The following is a 25,593-nucleotide window of genomic DNA, read 5'->3' on the forward strand; positions in this document are numbered from 1 at the left end:
GAACTCTTTTATACACCATGCATTCAGAGATGAGATCCTTTCTCTGCCTGAAAACTGCCCCTGCATCTCTCCCCTGCTCACCGCCGTTCTCACATGGCCCCTGCCTCGGCCGGGTACCTGTGGATGATGCGGTAGTTCTGCAGATACTCCAAGGCCAGAGCCAGCTCGCAGATGTAGAGCTTCACAGCGCTTTCTGAGAAATGAACGCTCTGCTGCAGGTGGTAGCGCAGGTCACCCCCCAGCAGCAGGTCCACCACCATGAACATGTCCTCCTCGTCCTGGAAGGAGTACCTGGGGACAAAGAGGGATAGAGAAGGTCAGGATCCTTGTGGCCAATGCCCCCACTCTCTATAGGAGAGCAGACTGAAACCCAGAGGGTGGACCCGGGCTGCCCAGGTCATGGTGCTGTGGGAGAGGAAGAGGGGCAAAAGGCTTTTGCTGCCTTCCGTGTTGTCAGGGTCACCTCCTTTCTTTGTAACAAAGGCAGCTGGGAGTACCCAGCGAGAGCCCCTCCCTTGTGCAAAAGATGCAGAGTAGCCAGCACGAGGCTTTAACAGAACATGGCAGGGCGGTGGCTTCTGGCATAAGCATTAACTTGGTCTCACCAGGATTTGCAGAAGTCAGTCTCTAGGATGCTTACGACTTCCCAGGAATCCCACCTGGGCTACAGTTGGAGGTACAAGGGATTCAGGAATGCTGGGTCTAGGGTAGTCACAGGAAAGGGGTTATGCCAGGGATATAATTATAGGATGAGGAATTCTAGCATCAGAAGCAGCTTCTGTACCCCCTACTGCGCAGACAAGGGGTCCAGGAAGCAGGAAGTGGCTGGCCTGCAGTCCCACTACTTCCAACACATTTCAGTCACCATTTGCAAGTGTTCACATTATGGCAAAGGACAGGGGAGTTGCTTTTTGTGCCCCAAATCATGGCTGTGCCAGATGCTTATGGAATGGCAGCCTTGTGAGACAGGAATTGGAGATTGTACTAGGGACCCTAGGACAAAGAAACAGTCCTTGGGAAAGCAGGGCTGAGCTAACAGCCCCTGACAAGGTCAGGGCTGGTGCTCAGGGGCCTTTCTGGGGAGCAGTGGGCTGTGGGGAGCAAGCCGCCAGCCCCCTCCTGCAGGTGGGGTGGGCTGGAGGACCTGTGCCAACCAGGGTCACTCTGGGACAGGATACACGGTGGTAGGGGGTGAGTCAGGTAGAGGCGTGGCATGCATCATGCCTGGCAGGGAAGTTCATGACCCACCAGTCACAAGCTGAACTGACAGCGGTGGGAGGCCTTGCCGACATGGGCAGGAAAGGAAGACACAACACTGTCTTTTGTGGGGGAGGCACAGCGGAAGTGCCAACACAGAGTGCAGTGCGGGTCTGCTATCAGAGAGGGACAGAGCCGTGAAGGCACAACATCTGGAAAGAAAGGGATGGGGGCTGATTTGGCAAGGGGGTTCCAGGAGGTCCTCCGAGATAGCCACTGGACAAAGGAAGTGGTATGGACAGAACTTTCTAGGTAGAGGAGCCACAGGCATGAGGACTCCAAGCGGAACAAGCCGAGAGGGACTGGTGGGCAAGAAGGGCGCATGGCAGCAGAGGCGCCTCTGGGGTGCTGGCGCTCCTTGCTGACAGCTTGATTGCTGACGTGGTGAACCCCCCGAATTAGTCTTTCTTTCACCCTTGTTCTGGCTGTTTGCATTCCTTTTCATACACAGTGTTAGAATTTACAACGGATGTGAATATTCTCTTGAAAACCTCTGATTTTTATCACAATTACATTTCAAATGAAAGAGAATTCATGCCTTCACAATAGCAAAACCCCCTGAACATGAAACATCTATTACAGATTTTCCTTAACGTTTGCCAGTGAAGTTTTAACAATGATTTGCTACACACACACAGAGGGATACAAGGGTACTTCAAATGTTTCATGGAAAGCGTACATATCTTTTAATCCCACGTGTCCACAAACTTCTTGAAGTACCTTCATCTTTATCCCAGGGTTTTATTTATTGATTTCTGCTTGATAGGCACAGACACAGTGGCTTACTCCCAGCATTGCCAAGTCCACGGGTGGGAACCTGATCCAGGTCTCCCACATGGAGGCAGGGACCGGACTGTGTGAGCCAGCGCCCCCGCCTCCCCTGGTCTGCAGGCTAATCGCCAGACTTACAAATTCCTGTGCACCGTAAGTGATGCTGGAAATGTCTGAATGGCCCCCTGCAACAAAAATGGCTTCCCACCCCTGTTAGAGCTTTCAGCTCCTCGCGGAGCCCCATCCTTATGGCCTTGTTTTACCCCAGTGGCCTCTGAAAGACTCCCTGTCCAACACCATTAACTCAGGGCTTTGAGGAATAAGTTCCCAACACGGGAACCACAGACGAACTGAAGCAGTCATCTGAGACAATGTTTCACGTATTTGCTACCCAGAGATGCCCAAAGGGAAGCCACAAGACCCAAGGCTAATCTGCCTCTGAAGGATGTTTCATTTGTATTCTAATGGATGATGGGCTATGGAAACATTGCATTAATAACCAGCGAGTTCTGCCCTCTTGAATTCACAGCTAAACTGGCAAAGGGCATCTCATTCAAGATTCCATCAGAACTCTTTGGAGGAGCAACATGAATTAACCAGGGGAAACTGGCAGCAGTGAATTCTAAAGAGGAAAAACCCCCAAAAGCGAAGAGAACAATACTTCAAGGTTGTGGCTGTTTTTGGCTGCACATTCATATTTTGCCCTTGGCTACTACTGACCTCGCTTTCCCAAGGAGACGGGATGCGATTATTGGAGAAGACAGAGCAGCCTTTCATTTCTCTCTGTGTGTAGTTTTATGCTCTCCCACAGCTCAGCACCGTTGTCCACTGTGCCTCTGCTTTTCCTAGAACTGTAATTATGTACTCGCAATAGTGCTGCACGCTGCCGCCGGACTGCTGGAGACCCCAAACAAGGCAGCCACGTTCCATCACGGTAACCCCGGTCCACAGAGGGTGCTGGATAATTGAACTCCTCTCCCATGCGTGTGCAGGCATACATCATGGCCTGGCTGTCACTGTAGGCCAGTCTGAGGAGGCAATTTCCATGTTTGTTTATTTTTAAAAAATAATAATTTCATTTCTTTGCTCCAAAAAGGATCCAAGTGGCTTCCAAACTCCATGCAACATCATAACACCAAAAATAAAGCCAAGATCAAGGCTAAGAATAAAAAAGACCCAGGGAGAAGGAAGAGGACTTGGATACCATGACCCAAGGATGCTGGGTGTTGGCCCGGGACAGGAGGGGACCCTGGCTCCCCCTGCGATCTGAGCAAGGGCAGGAACAGGGACAGGGTTCCGCACTGTTGTGAAAAGAAAAATGAACAGTTAACCAAAAGCACGCCCCCTTCCTGGCACTGAAACATCTCCTATTGGCTCCTTCCAGCAGTGCTCTTGGTGAGAGTGAACAGTTTGCCCCCCATGAACTAACCCCCCACAGGGCAGCAGCTTGAGCATGGATTTCCGTCTGAGGTCCCTCAAGGCAGACTGACAGCATTTCCAAGCCAGCTGCACAAAAGCAAAGTTCTGCATGCGAGGCAACAGCAGCAGGGCCTGTGTGCCACGCAGGAGCTCTTAACAGTCGAGAACAAAGCTGGAGCAGAGCCCCTGCAAGACCCTGCAGAGACCACTTCACAGAGAGGACCACAAGCAAGTCCTCCCAACACTGCCAGCTGCAAAGAAAAGCTCAGGATGGGATGAGAGCCGTGAGCACCTGCAAGATCCCACAGGGACCACTTCACACAGAGAGGACCACAAGCAAATCCTCCCAACACTGCCAGCCCCGATGAGAAGCTGAAATGGGGAGGAGCCGTGAGCACCTGCCTCCTCACCCGAGTTTTAGGTTTCCATTAGGGAGCCTGAAGGTGAATGCCTTTCAGGAAAGGGTCTCTGGGTTCCCCACATTCTACACATTCCTGACCCTAAGAAGACCACCCTGCTGCTCCTGGACCCTCTCCTTCCCAGGGGATTAGCTGGGAGCACCTTTGTTAGCTCAGGGGATACTGGACAGTAACTGGAGATAGATTTGGTGGCCCCCAGTGGCATGAATGTGATGTCATTTAGCGAGTGGAGGCCAGGGTCGCTGGTCAAGGCGCAACAGTGCCCAGCACAGCTGGCACGAGTGCACTGGCCCCCATGGTGCTGAGGCAGACCAGCCCCACTTCAGATGGCTGCTCCCTCCTGGGGACAATCTGTTCTAAACAAAGTGGGTGACCTGGTATGCTGTGATGATCCTGTTCCCTGCATGCCAGGTACCACTCAGTCCTTTGTAGGTACTATACTTCATCCAACCAGCCACAGAGGTAGGCATTACTACCAAATGTGACGACTTAGAACACTGCAGCTTGAAGAAATTAAACACCCCCAACGTGCCACAACCAAGAGGCAGCCAAGAGTGGAAGTGAACCAGGGCCGGCAGGGTCCTGAACCTGCGCTGGAGATGGCTCCTTCCTCCTGGACTTGGGGTCCCTTCCTCCTCTACCTTTTCCTGTCAGCCTGAGAATGCTGCACAAAGCCCACGGTGCTGTACACAGCCAGGCTTGGGTGCTCCCCTTCTGTCTGTGGGGCTCCAGGCCATCCCTCCTCTAGACAGGAAGGGATGCCCCTCACAGACCCCCCAGACCATCCCTCAGCACCTGTTGTATGTGTCATGGGCCACGGGCATTGCCATTCACGATTCTCTAACAGTGCACCCAAGGCTGACCATGTGTCTGGCTCCAAGTTCCTGGGGAGCACGCAGCGCCCCGTCAGCCAGCACCCAGGGAAACACACTGGAGCACGTCTGAGAACAGCGCTGTGAGCCGGCAGGCTGGGGAGCAGGGCAGAGTCAGAGGGCAGGGGACCAGCTCCCGGCTGCCTTGCGGAGGGGTCCCGGCTCCATGCTCACTCCCTGGTCCCCGCACAAATCCTGCTCCACGGCTGTTCTGGCCAGCGTGGAAGCCCAGGATGCCCTGGCAGGAAGCTCTTGCCTTGTGACCCGCCGGGAAGGGACAATCCACCTGCTGCCAATAGTTTTTGTTCTTGAGGACAAAGTCCTAGAGTGCCCAGAGGTGACTCTGGCAAGGGCAGGGGCAGCTCAGCCAATCCCTGCCGGCTCACCTCCTCTCCTGGGCCTGGTTATGGGACCTCTCACTGGGGTATGGGTTGGGGCGCAGAGCAGGGGATCTACTCAGGCTGTGAGCCCCTGCCAGCTCTGCCAGGGGCCCACACAGAGCTGGGCTCGCCTCTGCAGCCCTCTCCTAGCGAGAGTCTTAGAGATTCAACACTCGGCAAGAGAGGAACTAAAAATAGCCCTGTCTGCTCCTGAAATCTAATAATGGGATGCTGGGCTTCTGTCAGCACAGTTGTTACCAGCAAAAAGGGAGCTTATCAGACCCGGACTGCGCCTGATACGTATAAGCCCCTTAATAACATTTTTTAATAACATTCACATGAAAGAGCATTTTTTTTTCTTTTTAATTTGTCTTGAGTCCTGAGATACCTGAAGCCACTCAGGGTGAGAAGCACACGGGGTGGTTCCCATTGTTCTTGGGATCAGCCTGGCTCTTGGCTCTTTTCGTCTGTGCAGAAAGACCAAGGCAATGGACTATATGGCAAGTGCCATGGGGGAGGGGGGAGAAGCAGACCCTACAGTGCCATTTCACTCTTTCAGCCAGGGGGCCAGGGCAGCAGAGGGCAGGAGGCACTGTGTGATGAGGCAAAGGCCAGCTGCAACTCCCACCTGCTAACAGAAGGGCTTTGGGGACCGCAGAGGTACCATTCTGATGGCTTAATGATTTTATTCATCTTAATTTGTATCCTGCAGGTTTTGAAAAGGAATGAGGAAGCCTGATAGAGAAGAGAGAGAGAGGTTGTGGAGCAAGGAAGAACCTGGTGTGCTCACACACAGACGGCGAGCAGGGGCGCTCCCCGCTCCAGAGCAGCACAGAAAAAGCGCAGGCCAGTGAGGGACAGCTGGGCACTCCATGCCTGATGAGTTGGGGCAGAGCCAAGCCACGCTTCCTGGACTGGATTCCCACAGAGACACAGAATGTCTCACTGAAGTCCATTTTCTACTGCTTTCACAAAACCCCCGGGACTTGGTCACGGGTGAACAACAAATGTTTGCTTGTTTGCTAGGCTTACAGTTCCAGAGCCTGGGATGTCCCAGAGCACTGGCACCTGGTGAGGGTCACCTGGCTGTGTGGTGACATGGGGCGGAGGGCCACAGCCAGCACCACTTCCTGTCTCCTTCCCCCGCTCTCATGACCTTATCTCCTCCAAACGGCCTCCTCCTGCAGGTACCATCCAGCACATGAGCTTGACCTTAGCTTTGCAACATGTGAACACCATCAAGCACTGGCATTCTCCTGTAAGGGGCATGGACTAAGAGAGTGGAAGGGGAGTGGGAATAACTAGGGTGTGCAGTGGGCTTGCTGTGCACCTGTCACCCTGTGTACTTCTCAACATCCTTTGCCGAGGCTCTGGGTTCTGCGTGTGCTTGCCGCTTTGGAGATCTCATTTCGGTTTCCAACACTTTGGTGTAGATGTGAAAAAAAGGAGAAAGAAAGCATCGCTGCTTTGTAAGTAGCAGGTGAGATTCAGGGGAGCTGCCTGCCTTGCCCAGGGCCACACTGGGCTGTTCTGCTCCCTCCCTCCTCCGAAACCCTGCTGCCAATGGCGTTTACCCAGCCCCGACCCCCCTCCATACAGGCTTTCCTGTACCTGACAGGGTCTGTCTCCCTGTTAGTCTCCATTCATTTAGAATAGCAGGCATCTTTCATTCAACCCCAGCAGTATGCATTAACCAGCAATCCCAATGTCTCAGTCAATGGCTTAAAATACAGTGCAAGCATATCATCGCGGGCAAGAGATCCATCTGGCAACATGCAAAGTGCTTTCCATACCACATCACCGTGTCAAACACCAAGAACAGTTAATGACATTTTGTTACCTCATTCCACTCTCGGCAGTAGCTAAGACCCACATCCTCCCTGGCACTACTTAACGTGATTTTCCAAACGGAACATTCTCGGTTCTGACATCTCACTAGTTACATTTGGAATGTGACATGGGATTTGCCTGATATCACCTTGTTAAAAATGTTATATCAAATGAAAGGATTGTAAGTACTTTTTTTTCCTTGTAAACAACAGTGGAACAAATGTGGAGAGATGCACATGGGGTTGAGCCCTGGTGAAATGGTCAACATTTGTGCAAAGAAATACAAGTGACAGTTTTCAGTCTCATATAGTTCCTGAAATCTTGATGATGAAATTCAGGAGGGGTTGGACCAAGACAATGCCAACTGGGGGAGCACTCCGCAGGACAAGCCTGCACCCCTACCACATGCCAGTTCCCACAATGAGAGTGTGAAGTCAAGTATGAATCACCCGTGACCCCTGTCTCCAGAATAAACATTGTACTCTGAGAGAGGAGGGAGAGGGTCATGCAGAAAGACCCAGAAGGGCTGAGGGAGGACGGCAGGGTGGACACTAGAACCCCTTCACTCAGAGTCCATTCTGCTCTCCTGCTAGGGTGCCTTTCTGTGACTGAAAAGTCAGAAAGGGAGCAAGTTTGTTTCCTGGTTCCCTTGCAGCTAGGATTCTCAGTGTGGCAGACCTCTCGAGACTTGGTCAAACGGGCAAACAGGCTAGCTGAGGTCTTGTGCTGGGAGGCTCCTTTCCCGCTGCAGCAGGTGCAGCCATGTGTCTGTAAGCTGATGTCCCTGTGACTTTGGAAAGAGCCCTCGCAGGCTGAGTCCAGAGTCTGTGCTTCAGCCCTCCCAGAAGTCTAGGAAGACACGTGGTTCCCTGCAGAAAATGCCTTTCCTCCAGATTATACTCTCCTATTCGAAGCCGAGCCCAAAGGAAAGGCAGAGAGAAGGGCCAAGCATTCAGAAATCAGCAGTCCAAAGGCACCCAAGGAAGCCTGGGATCAAGCTCAGCAGGGCAGGAGTGAGTGTGGGAAGGCTGGGAAGAGGGCAGGCCAGAGACGACCGAGGTTGGGGAGGATACTCGAGTGTCCAGTTGCTGGAGACAGACGTCTTGGCCCTATGCACTGGCAGCCTCATGGGTCATGCGTGGAATAGAGGTGTTCAAGCGCCAAGGTGCCAGGATTTCCTGAGTTATAAGCAGAAGGCCCAGAACACTCCCCGAAGAATGACAGGTATTCAAAAGAGATTTTGCTACTCGTGTTATCAACAGAGCCTCCATGGGTTCCATGGGCCCTCTTCCTCCTGTCACCTTCAAGGACCTGGAGGTTATCAACTGTACTCTGTCTGCCACTTTGGACGCTTCCTCATGGAATTCCTTTGTCTCAAAGTCCCTACTATGATTCTGGGCCTGGCCAACTCACTACTTGAATCACTCCAGTGACTTGCTGATGCATTTGGGATTAATTCAGAAGCCCCGTCTGGTCGGCAGGCCTGTCGGATCTCATTTCATCCTGCTCCCAACTCGGTTCATTCCTTGATCTTGTTTGGCTCTTTTCTCTTTCTGTTCTAGTCTTGAGAGCTTTGCACCTGCTAGCCTCCTGGTCTGCGCTTCTCATTCCACTTGACTTCCCTATCGCTCCTTCTAGTTGTTTACTCTCAGCTCCTAAGGCAGCTCAGCAGACAAACCTCCCCTGCTTAGCTTTGAGAGTCCAATCCTTTCAAATGCCCTAAATTGCTTTCTAAGCCATTGTGCCTTATACTATTTAGCCTCCTCTTAAATAATGCAATTGACTCATCTGTAAGGTGTCTCCCCCTGCCAACACGCACACACACACACACACACACACACACACACACGTGTGCGCGCGCTTCTGAAGGCCAAGGCTTCACTTCTATCAGTGGTTCTTAAACTACAGCATGAATCAGAAGTGCCTGCAGGGCTTATAAGGTCTCTGGGGTCAACCTGGCATCTCCAACAGAGCCATGGTGGACAGTGAAGCTACTGATGGAGTCACACTTCGAGAAAGGCTGGTCTGCATTCTTCCTGGTCCTACCCAGGACATTTAAGGAGGCCAAAGTCTGCTGAAAACCAAAAGCCCTTCAAGTGGTCTGAAAGCCAACAAACTCTTCATCCACCGCATCATCCTGCAGGCTGCCTCCAGGAAAGCGTTCTGACCACAGCAGGGCCTCTCCGTGGACACGTCCTCTGTGATAGCTCCAGATTCCTCCAGCAACTGCCCAGCTGTACATGACTTGGATCAGAAATCATCTCTTGACTTTCATTTCTGAGTTTTCTATATATTTGTTTAAAAATTATATTTGTAAGAATATAGAAAGTAGCATGTTAGACACATAGAAATTATGTATCCCAATAAACACTGATACATATTGAGAGATTGTCAAAAACTGTTTACTATATCTTGACAATAGGATGCTGAACTCTCTGCCATTGTCCATGCCCGCAACGATGGACGTGACTGTGTATGAAGAACTATTCTTTAGTAATGATATAAAGGAACTAGGTGGGGGGGGGTGGAATTGGGGCTGGGATAAGTGAAATACAGGAGCCTGTGGAATTGTATCATAAAATGATAATAAAAATAATAATCAAAAAAAAGGAAAAAAGAAAACACATGTGGTGAAAAACTACACCTGAATTTGAGATCTTTTGCGATACAATAAATGTATTATTTAGCTTCATTTTCCACAAATTTCTGAAGTCTGCTTATATAGAAACTAACACATCTATGCCTATGGATATATATGTATACATATATAATATACATGCATGCATTATATAGTTACGGATTCTAGAAAATTCATTGTAATAAATTCTTTGGGACTTCCTATGTAACAATAACATTATTTGAAACTAAACGGAGTTTCATTTCTTCCTTTCAAACCCGTATGCCTTATTTTTCTCTCATTGCAACGACCAGCACTTTTGATAGTTACTGAGTGAGAGTGGCAAGAGCAAACTCCATATTAAAATTCCTACGGAAATGCAAGAGATAATGTAACAGCCACAATGACCTTTGAAAAGAAAGACAAAGTTTCAAATGTATTGCAACGCAACTGCCATCCAGATGGTGTGTTACTGTCATAAGAGTGGAGAGTGGAAGGACAGAACGGAATGGGGAACCCAGAAATCATCACGTTTTGACCAGCTAAGTTTACAGTAAGACGGTCTGGAGCCACAGCAATGCACCAGTTAAAGAAGGAGGCAGAATCTTCCATGTAAAGTCAAACACTACGAAGCTCTCACAGGCATACGTGTACATCTCCGTAGCCCTGAATTAGATAAGGATTTGTTAGGTAAGACACAAAGAGCACAGGCAACAAAAGAACAAAGCAGAGAGATTAGATGTCATCAAAATTAAAAGCTTCTCTGCTTATGTGTATGTTATTAAACCACTTTCAATATCAGCCATTAAAAATTTACACTATTAGACTAATTAATTATTTATTCTTATAACAACTTAAATTATCAATGCTATTATTTACTAATGTTTCCACTATCACTGTCTACCACAAATTATTTAAACTATTTTACCATTTAGAAAAACAACCCAGAGGGCCTGGGTGCTCCACTTCCCATCCAGCTCCCTGCTTGTGGCCTGGGAAAGCAGAAGAGGATGATCCAAAGCCTTGGGACCCTGCACTCATCTTAGAGACCCACAAGAAGCACCTGGCTTCTATTTGGCTCAGCTCTGGCCATTGTGGTCACTACGGGAGTGAACTAGTGGACGGAATAGCTTTCTCTCTGTCTCTCCTTCTTTTTGTAAATTTGACTTTCTGATAATAATAAATAAACCTCAAAAAAAAAACACCCATAGAACAGAAGAAATCATTTGCAGGTACTTGATAAGGGATATTTACTCTGAATTGTATAAAGAATTTTTATACTCTACAATAAAAATAATCACACAACTTTAAAAACAGGCTAATGATTTGAAGAGACACTTCTTCCCAGATTAGCCAATAGTTTTGTTTGAGAAGATATTTAGGATTATTAGTCATCAGGGACAATTTATATCAAAAGCTCAGGAAGGTGTCACTACAACCGGCTCGGTGGGTAAAGTGGGAAGGAGGGGCGGACAGCATGGGCTGAGGAGGACGTGAAGAGCTGTCCAACATGACCACTGCGAACAGGTAGTTGTGAAGCCTCTCTGAAAAACAGTCCAGAAGTTCTTCAAAAAATACGTATCATATAACCTTTCATTCTGCTCCTCTATAGATATACGTCAGCACAAAGATGCCCACAGCCGCTCACAGTAGCATTACTCATAACAGGAAACGGCTCGAAACAACCCAAACGTCCATGAATGCGTGCATATGGTTTCCCCACGCAACAGCTTAGTGACCAGCCACACAAAGCAGTGAAGTGTGGATGCACACAGCAGAGGTACATCCTGAAAACACCGTGCCACATGATGGAAATCTGTCCCCACAGGCCCCGTAATGTATGGAACAGGCACTGTGCCTGGGGGTCCCAGTTCACACCCTCTGCCTCCTCTGGGCCCATGTGGGTGCTGAGCTCCATCTCAGAGCAACATGGGTGCGCTTGCTGTCTGCTCCCGGGCACCTGCAGCAGGCACTCACACCCTCAATGTTCTGGTTCTCTGGCATCTCCTGTTTCCTGGCACATAAGGATTTTCCTTTCTTTCCACCTCGTTTCTGCACTGAAAAATAACTTCTAAAATCATATGCTGACCAGCATTTTCATTGCTTTTACCAAGCAGCTTTCCCTGTTACTATCAGCCCACCACCTAAGCGCTACATAGACATGGCCCTAGTCACCTGTAACATCAGTCCCTCTTCCTTCCCAGGCCGCCGTCAGACACCACGGTTTCCGGACCAGTCTCTCTCATTTAAGGAAGCATCACCTCAACCATTCCAAAGAGCAGTAGTTCTCAATCAGTCATTCATTCATCCTCTGAAGGAAGGATTAAGGGCCACTTCCTAACTGACGAGCAAGATTTCATGTAACCTGAAATATTCTAGTGGTCGAACAAATGTTCAAAAGGACCAGGCTACAAGAATATATAACTTTAAAATTCAGTATTTGCTAATACCACACCCTGAAGGGAGTCGAATCAGGCTGCTGGACAACTTGGCAGTCTGAACACTACGAAGATGATACACGGATAAGAGAGAGACATAAACCCGGAGGAGAAATGCTTGCCAGCACCTTTGAAAAGCTGCAAGTGTAATACATCCTATGATGTGGCTTTTCATGTCACAGGATGGACAGTGAGAAGTGAAGGGTGTCCACGAGTCACTTGTGAGCAAGCAGGTGTCAGACACTCCAACTTCTAATCATCTCATTCAACTGATAGGCTGGGACCCCATTACTACTTTTATTGTCTCACTGGGTATGCCATGTTTTCTAGGACACTTTTTAAAAACTGAATTGCTTGGGTTAAAAAACAAAGTACCCAAGCAGCTTTTTGTTTGTTCTGAAACTGACCTGTTTTTTCTAAGAGTCTACAGAGGGCCTGGCGCAATGGCTCAGTGGCTAAATCCTTACCTTGTATGCGCCGGGATCTCATTTGGCTGCCTGTTCGTGTCCAGGCCGCTCCACTTCCCATCCAGCTCCCTGCCTGTGGCCTGAGAAGGGAGTGGAGGACAGCCCAAAGCCTTGGGACCCTGCACCCACATGGGAGACCCAGAAGCCACCCCTGACTCCTGATTGGGTCAGCTCCAGCCGTTGAGGCCACTTGGTGAGTGAACCAGCGAATGGAAGATCTTTCTGTCGCTCCTGCTCTCTGTATATCTGACTTTGCAATAATAATAAAGAAATCTTAAGAAAGAGTCCACAGAAAAGCAGGCACACTTGCTGGCCTTCAAATATGGTCCACAACTGGGAGGAGGAGAGGATGAACTCTGGAAGGAAAGGTGTTTCCGGAGGAATCCCTGCCTGAAGCGAAGCTGATGCTCACACACAGCAGGAAGCAGCCCTCACACACGGAATGCAATGACAGGGGCAGTATGGAACCTGCCTGGAACGGAGGAGTCTGGAATGTACCTGTGGTGTGACAGGTGGCACAAGGAGGGGGACTCCCCGAAGCAGACACAAACACAAACACGTGTCACTTGTAAAGACTTCTTTCGGCTGTTTGGATTGGCATATCAGACTTGCCCATTTACAGGGGCATTTGGCAGTGGTTCAGCACACGTGCAACAGCTTCAGCTGAGCACACCAGGGGGCCAGTCTCCCCGCTGCCCGACCTTTCCTATGTGTTTGGAACGTGCCTGTCCCTCAGTTCCGGTTCTCAGTGTGGAGCATTATACATCACTGTGAGCCAAGTGACCCCGCCGAGCTGCAAAGGAGCTGCCAGGAGCCTGAGGCATTCACCCCAGTGAGTTTCTATTCCCATTATCCAACCTCCCCCAGCCCTGTCTTTCCCTGCCCTGCGTCTGGTCCCTGGCGTTTTGGATTTGTCACGGTCATTTTCAAGCTCCACCGACGACACAGCATCTGTCCTTCTGCGTCGGGTATTTCTGACTTAACACAGTGATCCCACGTCCATCGATTTTGCTGTAATTGTTCGGATGTCACCGTTTCCTTGACGTAGAATGACCCCACTGTGTATATATAGCATTTTCTCTATTTGTTCATCCACTGATGGCCCTGGGCTGATTCTGTAGCTTTGCCGTTGTGGCAGGCACACGGGAGTACAACTATCTCTTCCACATGCTGAGTTAATTTCTTTCAGATGAATGCCTGGATCATGATGTATTTTTAGATCTTTTTTAAAGATTCATTTATCTGAGTTAGAGAGAATCTTCCATCTACCAGTTTACTTCCCCAGATTCCTGCAGGATTGGACCAGAATGAAGCCAGGAGCTTCAGCTGGGTTTCCCACATGGGTGCAAGTGCCCAGGCCATCTCCCACTGCTTTCCCAGCAGCATTAGCAGGCAGCTGGATGGGAAGTTCTTCTTAGCTTTGGGGGGAGGGGGCTCTCCATTCTGTCCTCTACTTTGGCTCTGCCAATTTGCCTTCCCACGAGCTGTGCAGCATGTCCTCCGTTGCACATCCTCAGCAGAATTTGCTATTTTTTGTCTTTTTGGTAATACTCATTCTACCGGGAGTGAGATGATACCTCCTTGTGACTTTGATTTCCCTCACAGAAAATCAATCATATTATTTTCTAAAAAGCGGTTTTTAGGGCATCTGCATTTCTTCTACTGTCTATTCAGATCCTCTGCCCACTTCTAACTGGTTTGGTTACTATTTTGTTGTGGCATTTTCTGATCGTTTATGTATTCCAAACATTACTCTTTTGTCAGCTACGCAGTTCCCAGGTATTGTCTCCCATTCTGCTGGTTGTTTCTGAGGCTTTTGATCCTTTCCTTTGCTGTGTAGAATTCTTAGCTGGATAAAATACCATTTGTCTCCTTTTGCTTTTATTGCCTGTGCTTTTGAGATAACATCAAACCCTCTCCAACTACTCCAAAAAATCTCAAGAGAAGGAATCCTTCCAAACTCATTCTACAAGGTCAACATTATCTTGTATCTGAAACCACACAGGAGCACAGTGAAAGAAAAACTAGGGGTTGATATCCCTGGTGAACCCAGATGTAAACATGCTTAGCAAACTGCTAGTAAATCAAATCCAGCAACATATCGAAAAGGTCATTGATCCTGACCAAGTGGGGTTCATTTGAGGGCTGCAGAAATGGTTAGGTGTATGCAAATCGATGAGCATATGACATCACATCAACAGAATGAAGGAAAAATCATATGATCACACGATTTGTAAAATTCAACATCTACCCATGACAATAACCTCAAATACACCTCAGACAACTTTAAATGTGTTGCAACACATTACAACATAATAAAAACCATATATGACAAACCTGTAGTGAATGGGGCACAAATCACTGAATGGGGCACAATTGGAAGCTGTTCCTGTACAACCCAGAGCTAGACCTGTTCTCAGCACCTGCTCTGGCCCTGAAAGTGTTGCCTGGCACCATCAGTCAACAGGAAACAGCTGAAGGCACACAAACAGGAAGCAAAAAAGTCGACTCATCCTTATCTATAGAGGCATGCTTTCCTTACAGAGAACCCAAAAGACTCCACCGAGAGGTGATTAGAAGTGATAAACGAACTCTGCTACAAAATCAATGCTGACAAATTAGTAACACAGAACACCAATAACGAACTTACTGAGAAATAAATTGTCAGAAAAATCCCATCCGCAACAGATATGAAAACACCTGGGAAGAAATTTAACCCCAAATATAAGAAGCCTTTACAGTGAAAACTACAAAATATTTATGAAAAATTGAGGACAAATTGGAAAAACATCTGATGCTTATGTATTAGAAGAATTGGTACTTAAAATGCCCATATCATCTAAAACAACTCACATATTCAATGTGCTCCTCATCAAAATATCCATGGCATAAAACCCATATGGAAACACAAAAGATCTCTAACAGCTGACACACTCTGGACAGAACTGCAGACACTATGAAGCCAGGGTCCATGACATACAACAGAGCTACAGTAAGCAGAACAGCATGGTACGCACATAAAAGCAGACACTGGGACCAGCAGAACAGAAGTCCAGAAACGAGTTCCCACAGTCAGCTTCTCTTCGACAAGGCAGCCAAAATCATGCCCTAGACAAGACGTGGCCTCTGTGGAATACTGAACTTTGGCATCCTCCTAATTCTCACTGTGCACAAAATGTATAGAAAGGTAAAGAAATTTAATAAAAATCATAAAGTCTTTAAATTGGGGCTCTGTTCCCACTCTATTCTTCAATGAAGAGATGATCTGGGGAAATTTGTGCTGTGAACAGGGCTGAACATCTCCCACCAGGCTACCCTGGTCTTAAACCCTCCTTTTTCACCCTACCAGTGAGCTGGGTCTTGGTCATGCTAAATGGCCATTCTGCTCACAGGCGACCCCCAACACCTTCTCCAAGTTAGCCCCAAGCCGGTTCTTTCCTGCATGCAATCTTCCAAGCACTTGCTACCCACTGATGCTGCAGTTAATGGAATGAAAAGATGGCAGTCACAGAGACATCGAAGCTGAGATCTGCAGAAGGAAACTGAGCTAGTAATCAAAGGACTCACAGAGGCTAGAGTCGGGTGGGAGCAGGGTTAAGAGGCAAGACGGCGGTGGCAGAAGGTGTATTTCATGTTTTAGGGCAGGTTGTGCTGTTGTAACAGAATGCCTGAATCTGGAAGATTGAGAATTAGCAGAAATTGACCTGACTCATGGTTCTGGAGGAGGCTGGGATGCCTGAAAGTCTGTAGATACACCTGCTGAGGTGTCTTGTGCTTGGCCATTCGTGGGAGGAAGGCACAAAAGGGCAGGAGAGCAACACAGGGCTGACTTACACCCTCAATCCAGTCATTAGGGATGAATCCCCATGGCTTGATCGTATGTTTAAAGGTCCCACCTGGCAACACAGCTGCATGGGAGACAGAAGATGCCTGCAACTACTGCATCTCCACAAGCTGGGTTAGGCTGGACCAGGGCGTGAACCACAGGGAGAAAATATTTACATCAAAACTGATCTGGGCAGCTGCGCACAGGATGACCCTGGCTGGAAAACAATGATGTGCCCTGAGAGACCATGTAGCAGAAGGGTTTTGAGTCCGTCCATTCTGTCTCCTCTGACAGTGGAAGCACAAGGGGTGAGACACTAAGGGACTAAGCTGAATGCACATCAGCTTCCACTGCGACCTTAGCATCCACGTGGTTTATCTCTATAACCACTGTGCTCACTCCCCAGCACTAGAAGGTCACCTCCACGAGGACAGGGCCATCTTGTCAAAAACTGTTAGACTTTTTAGGCCTTATTTTGGGGCTTTCTTCTGTTTCACTAACCTACTTGTCTCGATGTCAGTATTCCACTGTCTTGATTACTCTGTATTTATATCAGGTGTTAGCATTAGGTGGTATTAATTTTACCACTATAGTCCCAATTTTTACAGGGTTGCTCCAGGTCTTTTGCATTTCACACTGATTTTAGAATCCATTTCTAAATACAAGCTTGCTAGGTTTTGATTGTGGTTGTGTTTTGTGTCAATTTGGAGAGAATGAACAGGTGTATAACAGTGAGTTTTAAGACCCAAGAAAATCCGCCTATGCGTGTTTTGCCTGCCCCCTCAGCAGTCTCCTGTAGCATCCAGTATGTGCATCTTCCACGTGTTTATCTAGCTCTGTGCAGCATCTCCTGATTTCTGAGGCTCTCCTGTCCAGCTCGTGTGTCCAGGCACCAACCTCAGCCTGTGGGAGAGCCCTTTCCCTCTGGCTCTTGAAGACGGCCCTTCCACTCACCAAGACTCATCTGAATGCTCAAGGGACACCCTCTCCGTGTCGCCATGTGACACCCTGTAGCAGTGGGCAGCTGTGACTCCATTTTGGTTCCTTGAATAATTTTTGAGCAGAGCTAACAGCAGCTATCTGATTCTGCTAGCTAGCTGAATGGCTTAGAGTACAGTCTGGACTTCAGCTGACTGGGTGATTTGTAATGCACACCATTCAGAATGTGGTCCATCTGGCTGGTTTGAGGGGGAAAAAGATCCCTGGCTGTTGCATGCCAATGGGAGCTGAAAACTCCTGACTTTGGCCATGTAGGGTGGTGGTTCCTGGAGTGTAGCAGTAGCTTCCATGACCAAGCTTGAGTAATAGAGTCCCTCTTCCATCTTACATTTGTGTCCAGCATGATCTCTCAGTCTGTAAGATCCCTGGTTTTCTGCGCGCATATGCACTTTCTGGTGCACAGCCCTATGAGCCTCACCCACCTGACCTTCCTAGACTCATTCCTGTCCCTTCTACTCTTCCTGGTTTCCTCCTTCCAGAGTCACATCCCGGAGACCCCCATGAGTCAGTGATGTCCCCTCCCATCCTTCAGGAGCCAGCGTCCTCTGCCCCTGAGAGCCAGTGTCTTCTAAGTCACTGTTTCATCATCTTTACTGTTGGATTATTCTCTGTGAATCTCATCCTTGTTCCATGTTGATAAGGGGCTTAATCGCTGGTCTGTCTTCTGATGCTGGGGTTTATGGAAAGAGTGACTGTGGCCTCTGCAGGTGTAGGGATGTATGGTGACCAGGACAGAAGAGTTCCAAAATTACAGGGTGTATAGTCTCCTGGTGAAAGACCCTGTGCTGAATAAAGGCAACTCAGTCAACACGGACCACAACAGGAGTCCCCTAGGTTACCTTGGAGCCAGTCTCCATCATCTAATGATGTCATAATCAACACATATCATGTGTGTTTGAATGATGCCACTGTAAGCCACATGCTGCACTGCCAGATAATAAAAAGGCAGCCATACAATTATGTGTAGCAGGCAGAGACTAAACAGGCGATGGCAAACAGCCCCAACTGGCCCAAGTGGGAATCTCTATGAAGGGAGATTTGAGCTGGATGAGGTGCAAGGGCATGGGGAAGAGTGGTGCAGGCAGACACACAGATAGTCAAGCACAGAGTAGGGAGTGAGCTTGGCACTTCTGCTGTGCAGGATGAGGCTGGAGCAGCCAGCAGGAGGGAGAAGAACAAAAGAATAGGCAGGAATCAGATCATATCAGCCTCACATCAGGGAGGAGGCATGGAGTGTGCAGACTGAGCTCCACTGCATCAACATGAAACTGGATGCTCCTCCCTCTCAGACAGTGCACGACACACATCAGAGAAACTAGCTTTCCCTCCTTGGCAGCTGCAGGGCAGTGAGCAGCCCCCCAGCCACTGGCCTGAAGAGAAGGCCCCTGGCTCACCTGTGGGCTGGCAGCTGCAGGGCAGTGAGCAGCCCCCCAGCCACTGGCCTGAAGAGAAGGCTCGTGGCTCACCTGTGGGCTGGCAGCTGCAGGGCAGTGAGCAGCTCCCCAGCCACTGGCCTGAAGAGAAAGCTCCTAGCTCACCTGTGGGCTGGCAGCTGCAGGGCAATGAGCAGCCCCCAGGCCACTGGATCACCTGTGGGTTTCCAGTGTTGCTGGAACCGTCCACATACTGTGGACAACCATTACCCTCTGGTTGCGTCCTCTAAAGGGAAGGGACCGAGCTGCAAGGCAGTTTCTTGGGCAGCTGTCACATTTCCTTCCCGGGATGAGCAAGCTGAGCATGGGCGATGAATTTCAATATCTCTTTCTCCTTAGCAAGTGGGGTTCCCGTGGGCTCTCTGTGTGTGGCCATCTACAGCCACAAAAGGAACCACTTCCCAGTATCCTCCCTCCACCCTTCAGAGCAGTTTGTTCTGTCTCTAATGCTTCAGCTGTGTGACTGGATGAGCCATCAGCAGGCCTGCACAAGCAGAATACATGAAAAATTGATTTGAGTTGCAGCTGTATGGCTTATTCATTGCGTGACCTTGGATGAGTCATTGAATTCTCCCTAGAATTTACTTTCTTTTCTGAGCTAGGAGGATACTCCCATCTTCCTACATGTAATCAGGGGAGCCACTGTTAATGTAGCTGATGCAAGAATCCTTCTCTACTCAGATTACAAGGCTTAGGCACACATGAGTTCCACCTACACGACTCGGCGCTGAGCTGAGCAGCCAGAGGGACACTGGGAAGGTGTAAGGAAAGAGATCAAGTGTACATTATTGGACCAAACATTGTTGCTTTTATTGATTTAAAAAATACAAAGACTGGGCTACATGCAAGAGCCTGTCAACATCATGGCACCCTACTGGACTCAGCCATCATGGATACTGGACAGCTGCCTCCCATTTGCCACCCCTTGCACACTCACTTGTACACAGAATTGGTAAGATGCTTGAAAATGCGCACTGCTTCTTTGCAAACAATACACAGTTTTAGTGCAAAATTCTCCATCCAAGCATTCTGTAACATCCTGGTTTCCCGGCTTGGGAACCTCTCCTCTGGCTCCCATCTTGATTAATACTCTGAAGAATACGGGTGTTTGACATAGGGGTCCCTTGGCTGGCCTGCATTTACTTGATTTGATGGGACAAAAGCATCTTAAAAGTTTGCAATGGCTCTTCAGGCGAGAGATTCAGGAGACTGTAAAAATCGGCAAATAGAATCGACTACGTAGTTGCACCCCCTTGCTCTCTCACTTCGTTCGCACAGTTCAGCCTTACTATCATCCTCTGTATAAAGATATGAATCTGACCATCATTGAGGTCAAGATAAATTGCTAATCACTAGGATGGCGGGAAGGACTACACCCCAAACTCTACCCCAACCCCTGTGCCCCTCCAGGAAACCACACTGGAGAGGCACGACTGAGGTCAAACATGATTTGGAGTCAAATATTGCAAGTCCACAGGCTTCCACTTTGTGCCTGTATCTGCACTCTTAATCTAATTTCGTCACCTTTCTGCAGAGTTCACACCATCCCCCACTGATTCCCATCTGTGAATTAATTAATCAGCTACTGCCACAGGCTCCCTACTCATTAGTGAAGATCTTTGAAGCTAGACCCAATCCTTTTACCGTCCGTCTGCCCTGGAGATTCTCCTGCAGCTCAGAAGAGAGCTATTCGCTTTTAACCCCACCTACATTATATGCTCTGTCTGCACATTGGGTTTTGTAACTGTTCTGTCTCAAAACCAGTTTCTCCAGGGACACATTGTGAGCTAGCTCTGAATCTGGTTAGTCAAATCTAAGCACAGGAAACTGCCTCCAGATGATGTTAAGGCTGCTGTTGTTATTATTAGGTAATTAGGAAAAAATGTTGTTATAATTTGCCACGCCATCTTTGGTATCTTTGATATAAATTCTAAGTCTGCCAATGTATTTAATTAGTAGGAGATTACACTGTGTATCAGGAGACCACACATACATACCCATATGCTTATTCTTCTCATATAGGAAACCAGAGAATTGCAAAATGGAAATAAGGAATAAAGTACACGGATGCTCATCCTTCTGCAAATGACCAAACACTGGGCATCTCTGGTCCTGTGATCTGACCCTCTCACTTTGATATATCCGCATGATGGAGTGTCACATGACCAGGAAAGCTAACGGCATGGCACAACATGGAAAACACTTGGGATGTATCTAGTGGAAAATAAAGATAAAACAACTTCAAGTCTACAATGCAGCACATAGACGTGGTTCTACAGCCAAAGACTGACTTACCACGCATGCCCTCCCCTTCCCAAATTAATTCAGAAGTCCATGATTGCGGATGCGCTGATTTCCAGGGATACGTTTGTTAATATGGATGTGACAAATAAGAACGTGAATGCTGTGACTCAAAATGTTACAGAGACATCTCAGTGTTTGAGGGTGAACCACATTATCTGCATTAGTGGCTCCCTAGGGTGAAGTTAGTATAAGTGCCTACCCGTGAGGCGGATGCCCTCCCACAGCCCTGGGCACTGATTCAGTTTTAGGGCTAAGGATGTTTCTATGGACCCACAGAAGGCAATGGATGGCACAATGGAAGAAATAAAGAATTAACCCTCTCCTAGGAGGGTCTTCAATCATTGTCAGGAGTTGTAGAACAGCCAAACACCTCTCAAGAGGCGTAGTTCTGAGGCAGGTGTTTGGTACCTTGATTATAACAAAAGGCCAATGACAGTCACTGGATATAGAATTTTCTGATGTTTAAGGACTAGAAAATGGATGATCTATATGGAGTTCAAAAAATATCAATTTCTACCTCACAGCACCAACAAGACAATTTCAGAGCTCTGTGAAGCAAAAATACTTTCTAGAAGAAACATAGAAGACTGTTTATGATCTGTGGCAGCTAAAATTTTCTAAATTTGCCACAGAAAGAAATGAGACTAAAAAGGGCATATTTATAAATGGCATCACCTTTAAATTAGTATCTCAGTCGGGCAACATTCAGATAGCACTCACCAGGAAAAGCACATCATAGTCTGGAAGAAAATAATTACAAAATACAGACCCCACAGAGAACTCTGATCAACTTCCAGGACTTAGTAATTTAAAACTAATTTTAGGGCCAGCACAATGGCTCAGCTGGCTAAATCCTTGCCTTACAAGCACCAGGATCCCATATGCACACTGGCCTGTGTCCCGGCAGCCCCACTGCCCATCCAGCTCTCTGCATGTGGCCTAGGAAAGCAGTAGAGAATGGCCCAAAGCCTTGGGACCCTGTACCCATGTTGGAGATGCAGAAGTTCCTGGCTCCTAGCTTCAGATTGGTTTGGCTCCAGCCTTTGCATCCATTTGGGGAGTGAACCAGTAAACGGAAGATCTTTCTGTCTCTCTTTCCATAAAATCCTAAATGCCTTCCCAATAAAAATTTATAAATAAATGTTTTTTAAAAAGTAATTTTTAAAAGATTTATTAACTCCTTGGTAAAGTCAGAAATACAGAGAGGAAGAGAGATAGAGAGAAAGATCTTATGTCTGTTGATTCACTGCCCCAACCCCCAGCAGTTGCAATGGCTGGAGCTGCCCTGATCCAAAGCCAGGAGCCTGGAGCCTCTTCAATATTTCCCACGTGTGTGGGTGCAGGGTTCCTAGGCTTTGAGCAATCCTCAACTGTTTTCCCAGGTCACAAGCAGGGAGCTAGATGGGAAGCAGGGCCACCAGGATTTGAGCTGGCACCCATATGAGATTCCGGCTCATGCAAGGTTAGGACTTTAGCCGCTGAGCTACCACACTGGGCCCTCCACCAAAAAAAGCAATTTTAAAGGTAATTTTTAAAAAGCAGTGAAGGACCTGAACAGACACTTCGCAAAGAAAAAATATGTAAACATTAATAAACAGATAAAAAGTGTCCAATACCATCTGTCATTAGGTAAAAGGAAATTAAAGCTTCAAAGCAATACTAATGTGGTAATTCTTGGAATGGTTTTAACCTAAACGACGACACTGCCAAACACTGACTATGATAGGGAGCAACGAGAACTCTACTAAATTGATGATAAAATTCCGTGACAACTTTAAAAAACTCTTTGGTGGTTTCTTACCAAATTAATCCAGCAATTCCTCTCCTTAGTGTCTGCCCAAGTGAAACAAAAGGACAACTCACAAAAGACACAGAAAGTACCCACAGTGGCCTTATTCATAACATCTGTGAATTGGAGACCATGTGAATGTCCATTGATGAGAATGGGCCATTCAATTACTGCATTTTCACACAGTAGGACACTACACAGTAATAAAAAGAAATGAACCATTCTTACATTTAATGATACATCTGAGTATCAGAACATTAGGATGCATGAGAGAAGCCAAGCACAATTTCCCCACGCCTGAGAAATTTTTGAAAAGACAAAATTCATCTGTGATAGCAGAAATAAATATGGGGATTCCTGGAAGGCGGAGATGGGAAATGACAAGGAAAACACATCAGAGGATTTTTCAAGTGAGGGAAACATTTTACAACGTGTGTTACATGAGTACCTCTGTCAACACTGGTCATTTGTCAAAACTACTCAAACTAATGCATGTGTCAGAACGGAAAGATGCCACTAAGAGGTCCAGCACCTGGCCCAGCGTGGTGGCTGCGCCCAGCGTGGTGGCTGGGCGGCTGAATCCTTGCCTTGCATCCCATGGGATCCCATGTGGGAACCAGTTCGTGTCCCAGCTACTCCACTTCCCATGCAACGTCTTACTTGTGCCCTGGAAAAGCAGTCAAGCATGGCCCAGGAACTTGGGCCCCTGCACCCACGTGGGAGACCTGGAAGAAGTTTCTGGCTTAGGATCGGCTCAGCTCCAGCTATTGTGGCCACTTGGGAATGAACCAGCGGATGGAAGATCTTTCTGTCTCTCCTTCTCTCTATAAATCTGTCTTTCCAATAAAAAATGGATAAATCTTTAAAGGGGGGGGGAGGGCTGCACAGACTTTGTGAATTAAACTCACTTTAAAGGAAAAAGAAAATCCCCAGGTCATCTGTGTAGTTCAAAGCTGTGCTCTCCTGATGACTCTCGGCCACCCTGATGGCTCCACCAGGGTCACTGATTCTACACAATGGGCGGAGTGGGTTCTGTGCATCTGTGTTTTGTGGATGGCAGGCAGAAAATCTTCTGCAGTTGTCTGAGGAGATCATGTCATCAATAATGCAACACATGATAGATTCACAGGAAGAGTCTGATGGGAACAGAGGAGATGGGACCAGTGGGGGCTTCAGGATGCTGAGTGCGCTCATATCATTGCCTTGGACACTGGGCCAGGGAAGCAATGCGTGATGACAAGTCCACACTGACTCACACAGTCCTTCTCTCAGATGGGGTCCTTCTTTCCACACAGCCATCTTGAGCACTAGTTCCCCACTAGATGTTTTCTGAGCTGCTGTTGAGTACTGACAGTTAAAAGCTTCCAATCTTGGGAAAGAGAGTTCAACTAATGCTTTTAATGAAGTGCCAAAATACAGATGTAGGCAAGAGACCTCAGCTGTTTGGGGGTGGTTAGGGAGGCATTCGGGGTGGAGCTGGTGCTGGAGTTTCTTCCACATGAGGATAACTCAGGCTTTATTCCAATCACCAGCGAGGTTCATTGGTGTGGAAGGGAATAAAGGAAATAAAAAAGGCACTGTTAAGGCAATGAAAATCAACCAGGATCCTTGTCATTTAGACATAATATCTGCCATCCTTATTATAACTTTCCTGCCAGGTCTCCCCATACGAAGTGCTTTCTATTGTTAATATGGAAGTTGAATCATTTTACACATGCTGTTTTCCAGGGTTTAACAAAAAACCCACCCTTACACTGCTGCTAGCCCTTCCCATCCATAGAAATCTGCATTGTGGTGGTCAAGGATTTTGTGGAATTTCAAGCTGGAAGCATCATCTCCTATTTAACCAAGCTCTTAGAGGGGCATTAAAAAATAGTTTTAAGTTATTTGCAATGGCTAACACCTGTCACAGTGTGGAAAGAGGAGAAAGGACAGAGGAATGCATGTCACTCTGTGTGTGTGCAATGAAAGGGCCAAGAGGGGAGCAGCAAAAGGAGTCAAAGCACACAGGGTCTTCATGATCAGCCCAGGGGTCTGTGCCCGATCTGAAAGTCCCAGGGAGCACGAGAGAGCTCTGACACAATGCAATGACACCAGCAGGGCTGCCTTTAAGAAAGCCATGCCTTCCTTCCCATGCACTGTTGCCTCTGCATCAGAATCTTGAGTGTTTGTTTCTGTCTGTTCAGCAAGTACTTCCCACTCAAGACCACAGTATTGGCAATAAGCCACAGGCAGCTGATCAATTCCTTTTGTTGAGCTGTGCTGCCTGTGGACACCTTGAAATGACTTGGCACAGGTTTTTTTATCCCCCTCACCCTACTCTATAAGCACTTGGCTTCTGGGCCGACTGCTTGGCTCAGGATCACTCTGCAGGTGTACAGTGGCACATCCTGGGTTGTGAGGCATGCAGACACCCGACTGCAGGAAGTGCACAGATAGGATGAGAGTCTGGGTGGACTGAGGCGATATGAATGTGAATATTCACACACTCCAAGGATATGGACCCCCTCAATATAAATAATCTACCCAGCTGTACAGTAAGATAATAAAGCAAGTTCAAGGAGCCAAGTGGCGACCCCAAGCCACAGAAGTTTGAACACCCACAGAGCCTGATTAGGTTGTCTAGATGAGGGGGAGAGTCAGACTGAAAGGGAAGAGGAGGTGGGTGGTGGAGTCCGAGATGGGGGCAGAACAGAAGCCAGAGCTCTGCAGAGCTGGGAGCCTTGGAAGACTGCATAATCCATGGACTGTCCCATGGATCCCAGCAAGAAC

At 47.9% G+C, this 25,593-nt stretch overlaps 1 protein-coding gene across 2 annotated transcripts in view; it reads right to left on the reverse strand.

The window, feature by feature from the left end:
* The window catches only part of STK32B (serine/threonine kinase 32B), a 206,013-nt gene that overhangs the window by 54,060 nt on the left and 126,360 nt on the right, over positions 1 to 25,593 (reverse strand). For both annotated transcript variants that reach the window (XM_040966057.1, XM_040966058.1), the window contains exon 4: positions 118 to 291. In XM_040966057.1, coding sequence (XP_040821991.1) covers positions 118 to 291 — 174 coding nt within the window. The remainder of the gene's footprint in view (positions 1 to 117; positions 292 to 25,593) is intronic.

This window comes from Ochotona curzoniae, unplaced genomic scaffold (assembly GCF_017591425.1).
Source record: "Ochotona curzoniae isolate NIBS_2020 unplaced genomic scaffold, NIBS_Ocur_1.0 scaffold_4505, whole genome shotgun sequence".
NCBI lineage: Eukaryota > Metazoa > Chordata > Mammalia > Lagomorpha > Ochotonidae > Ochotona > Ochotona curzoniae.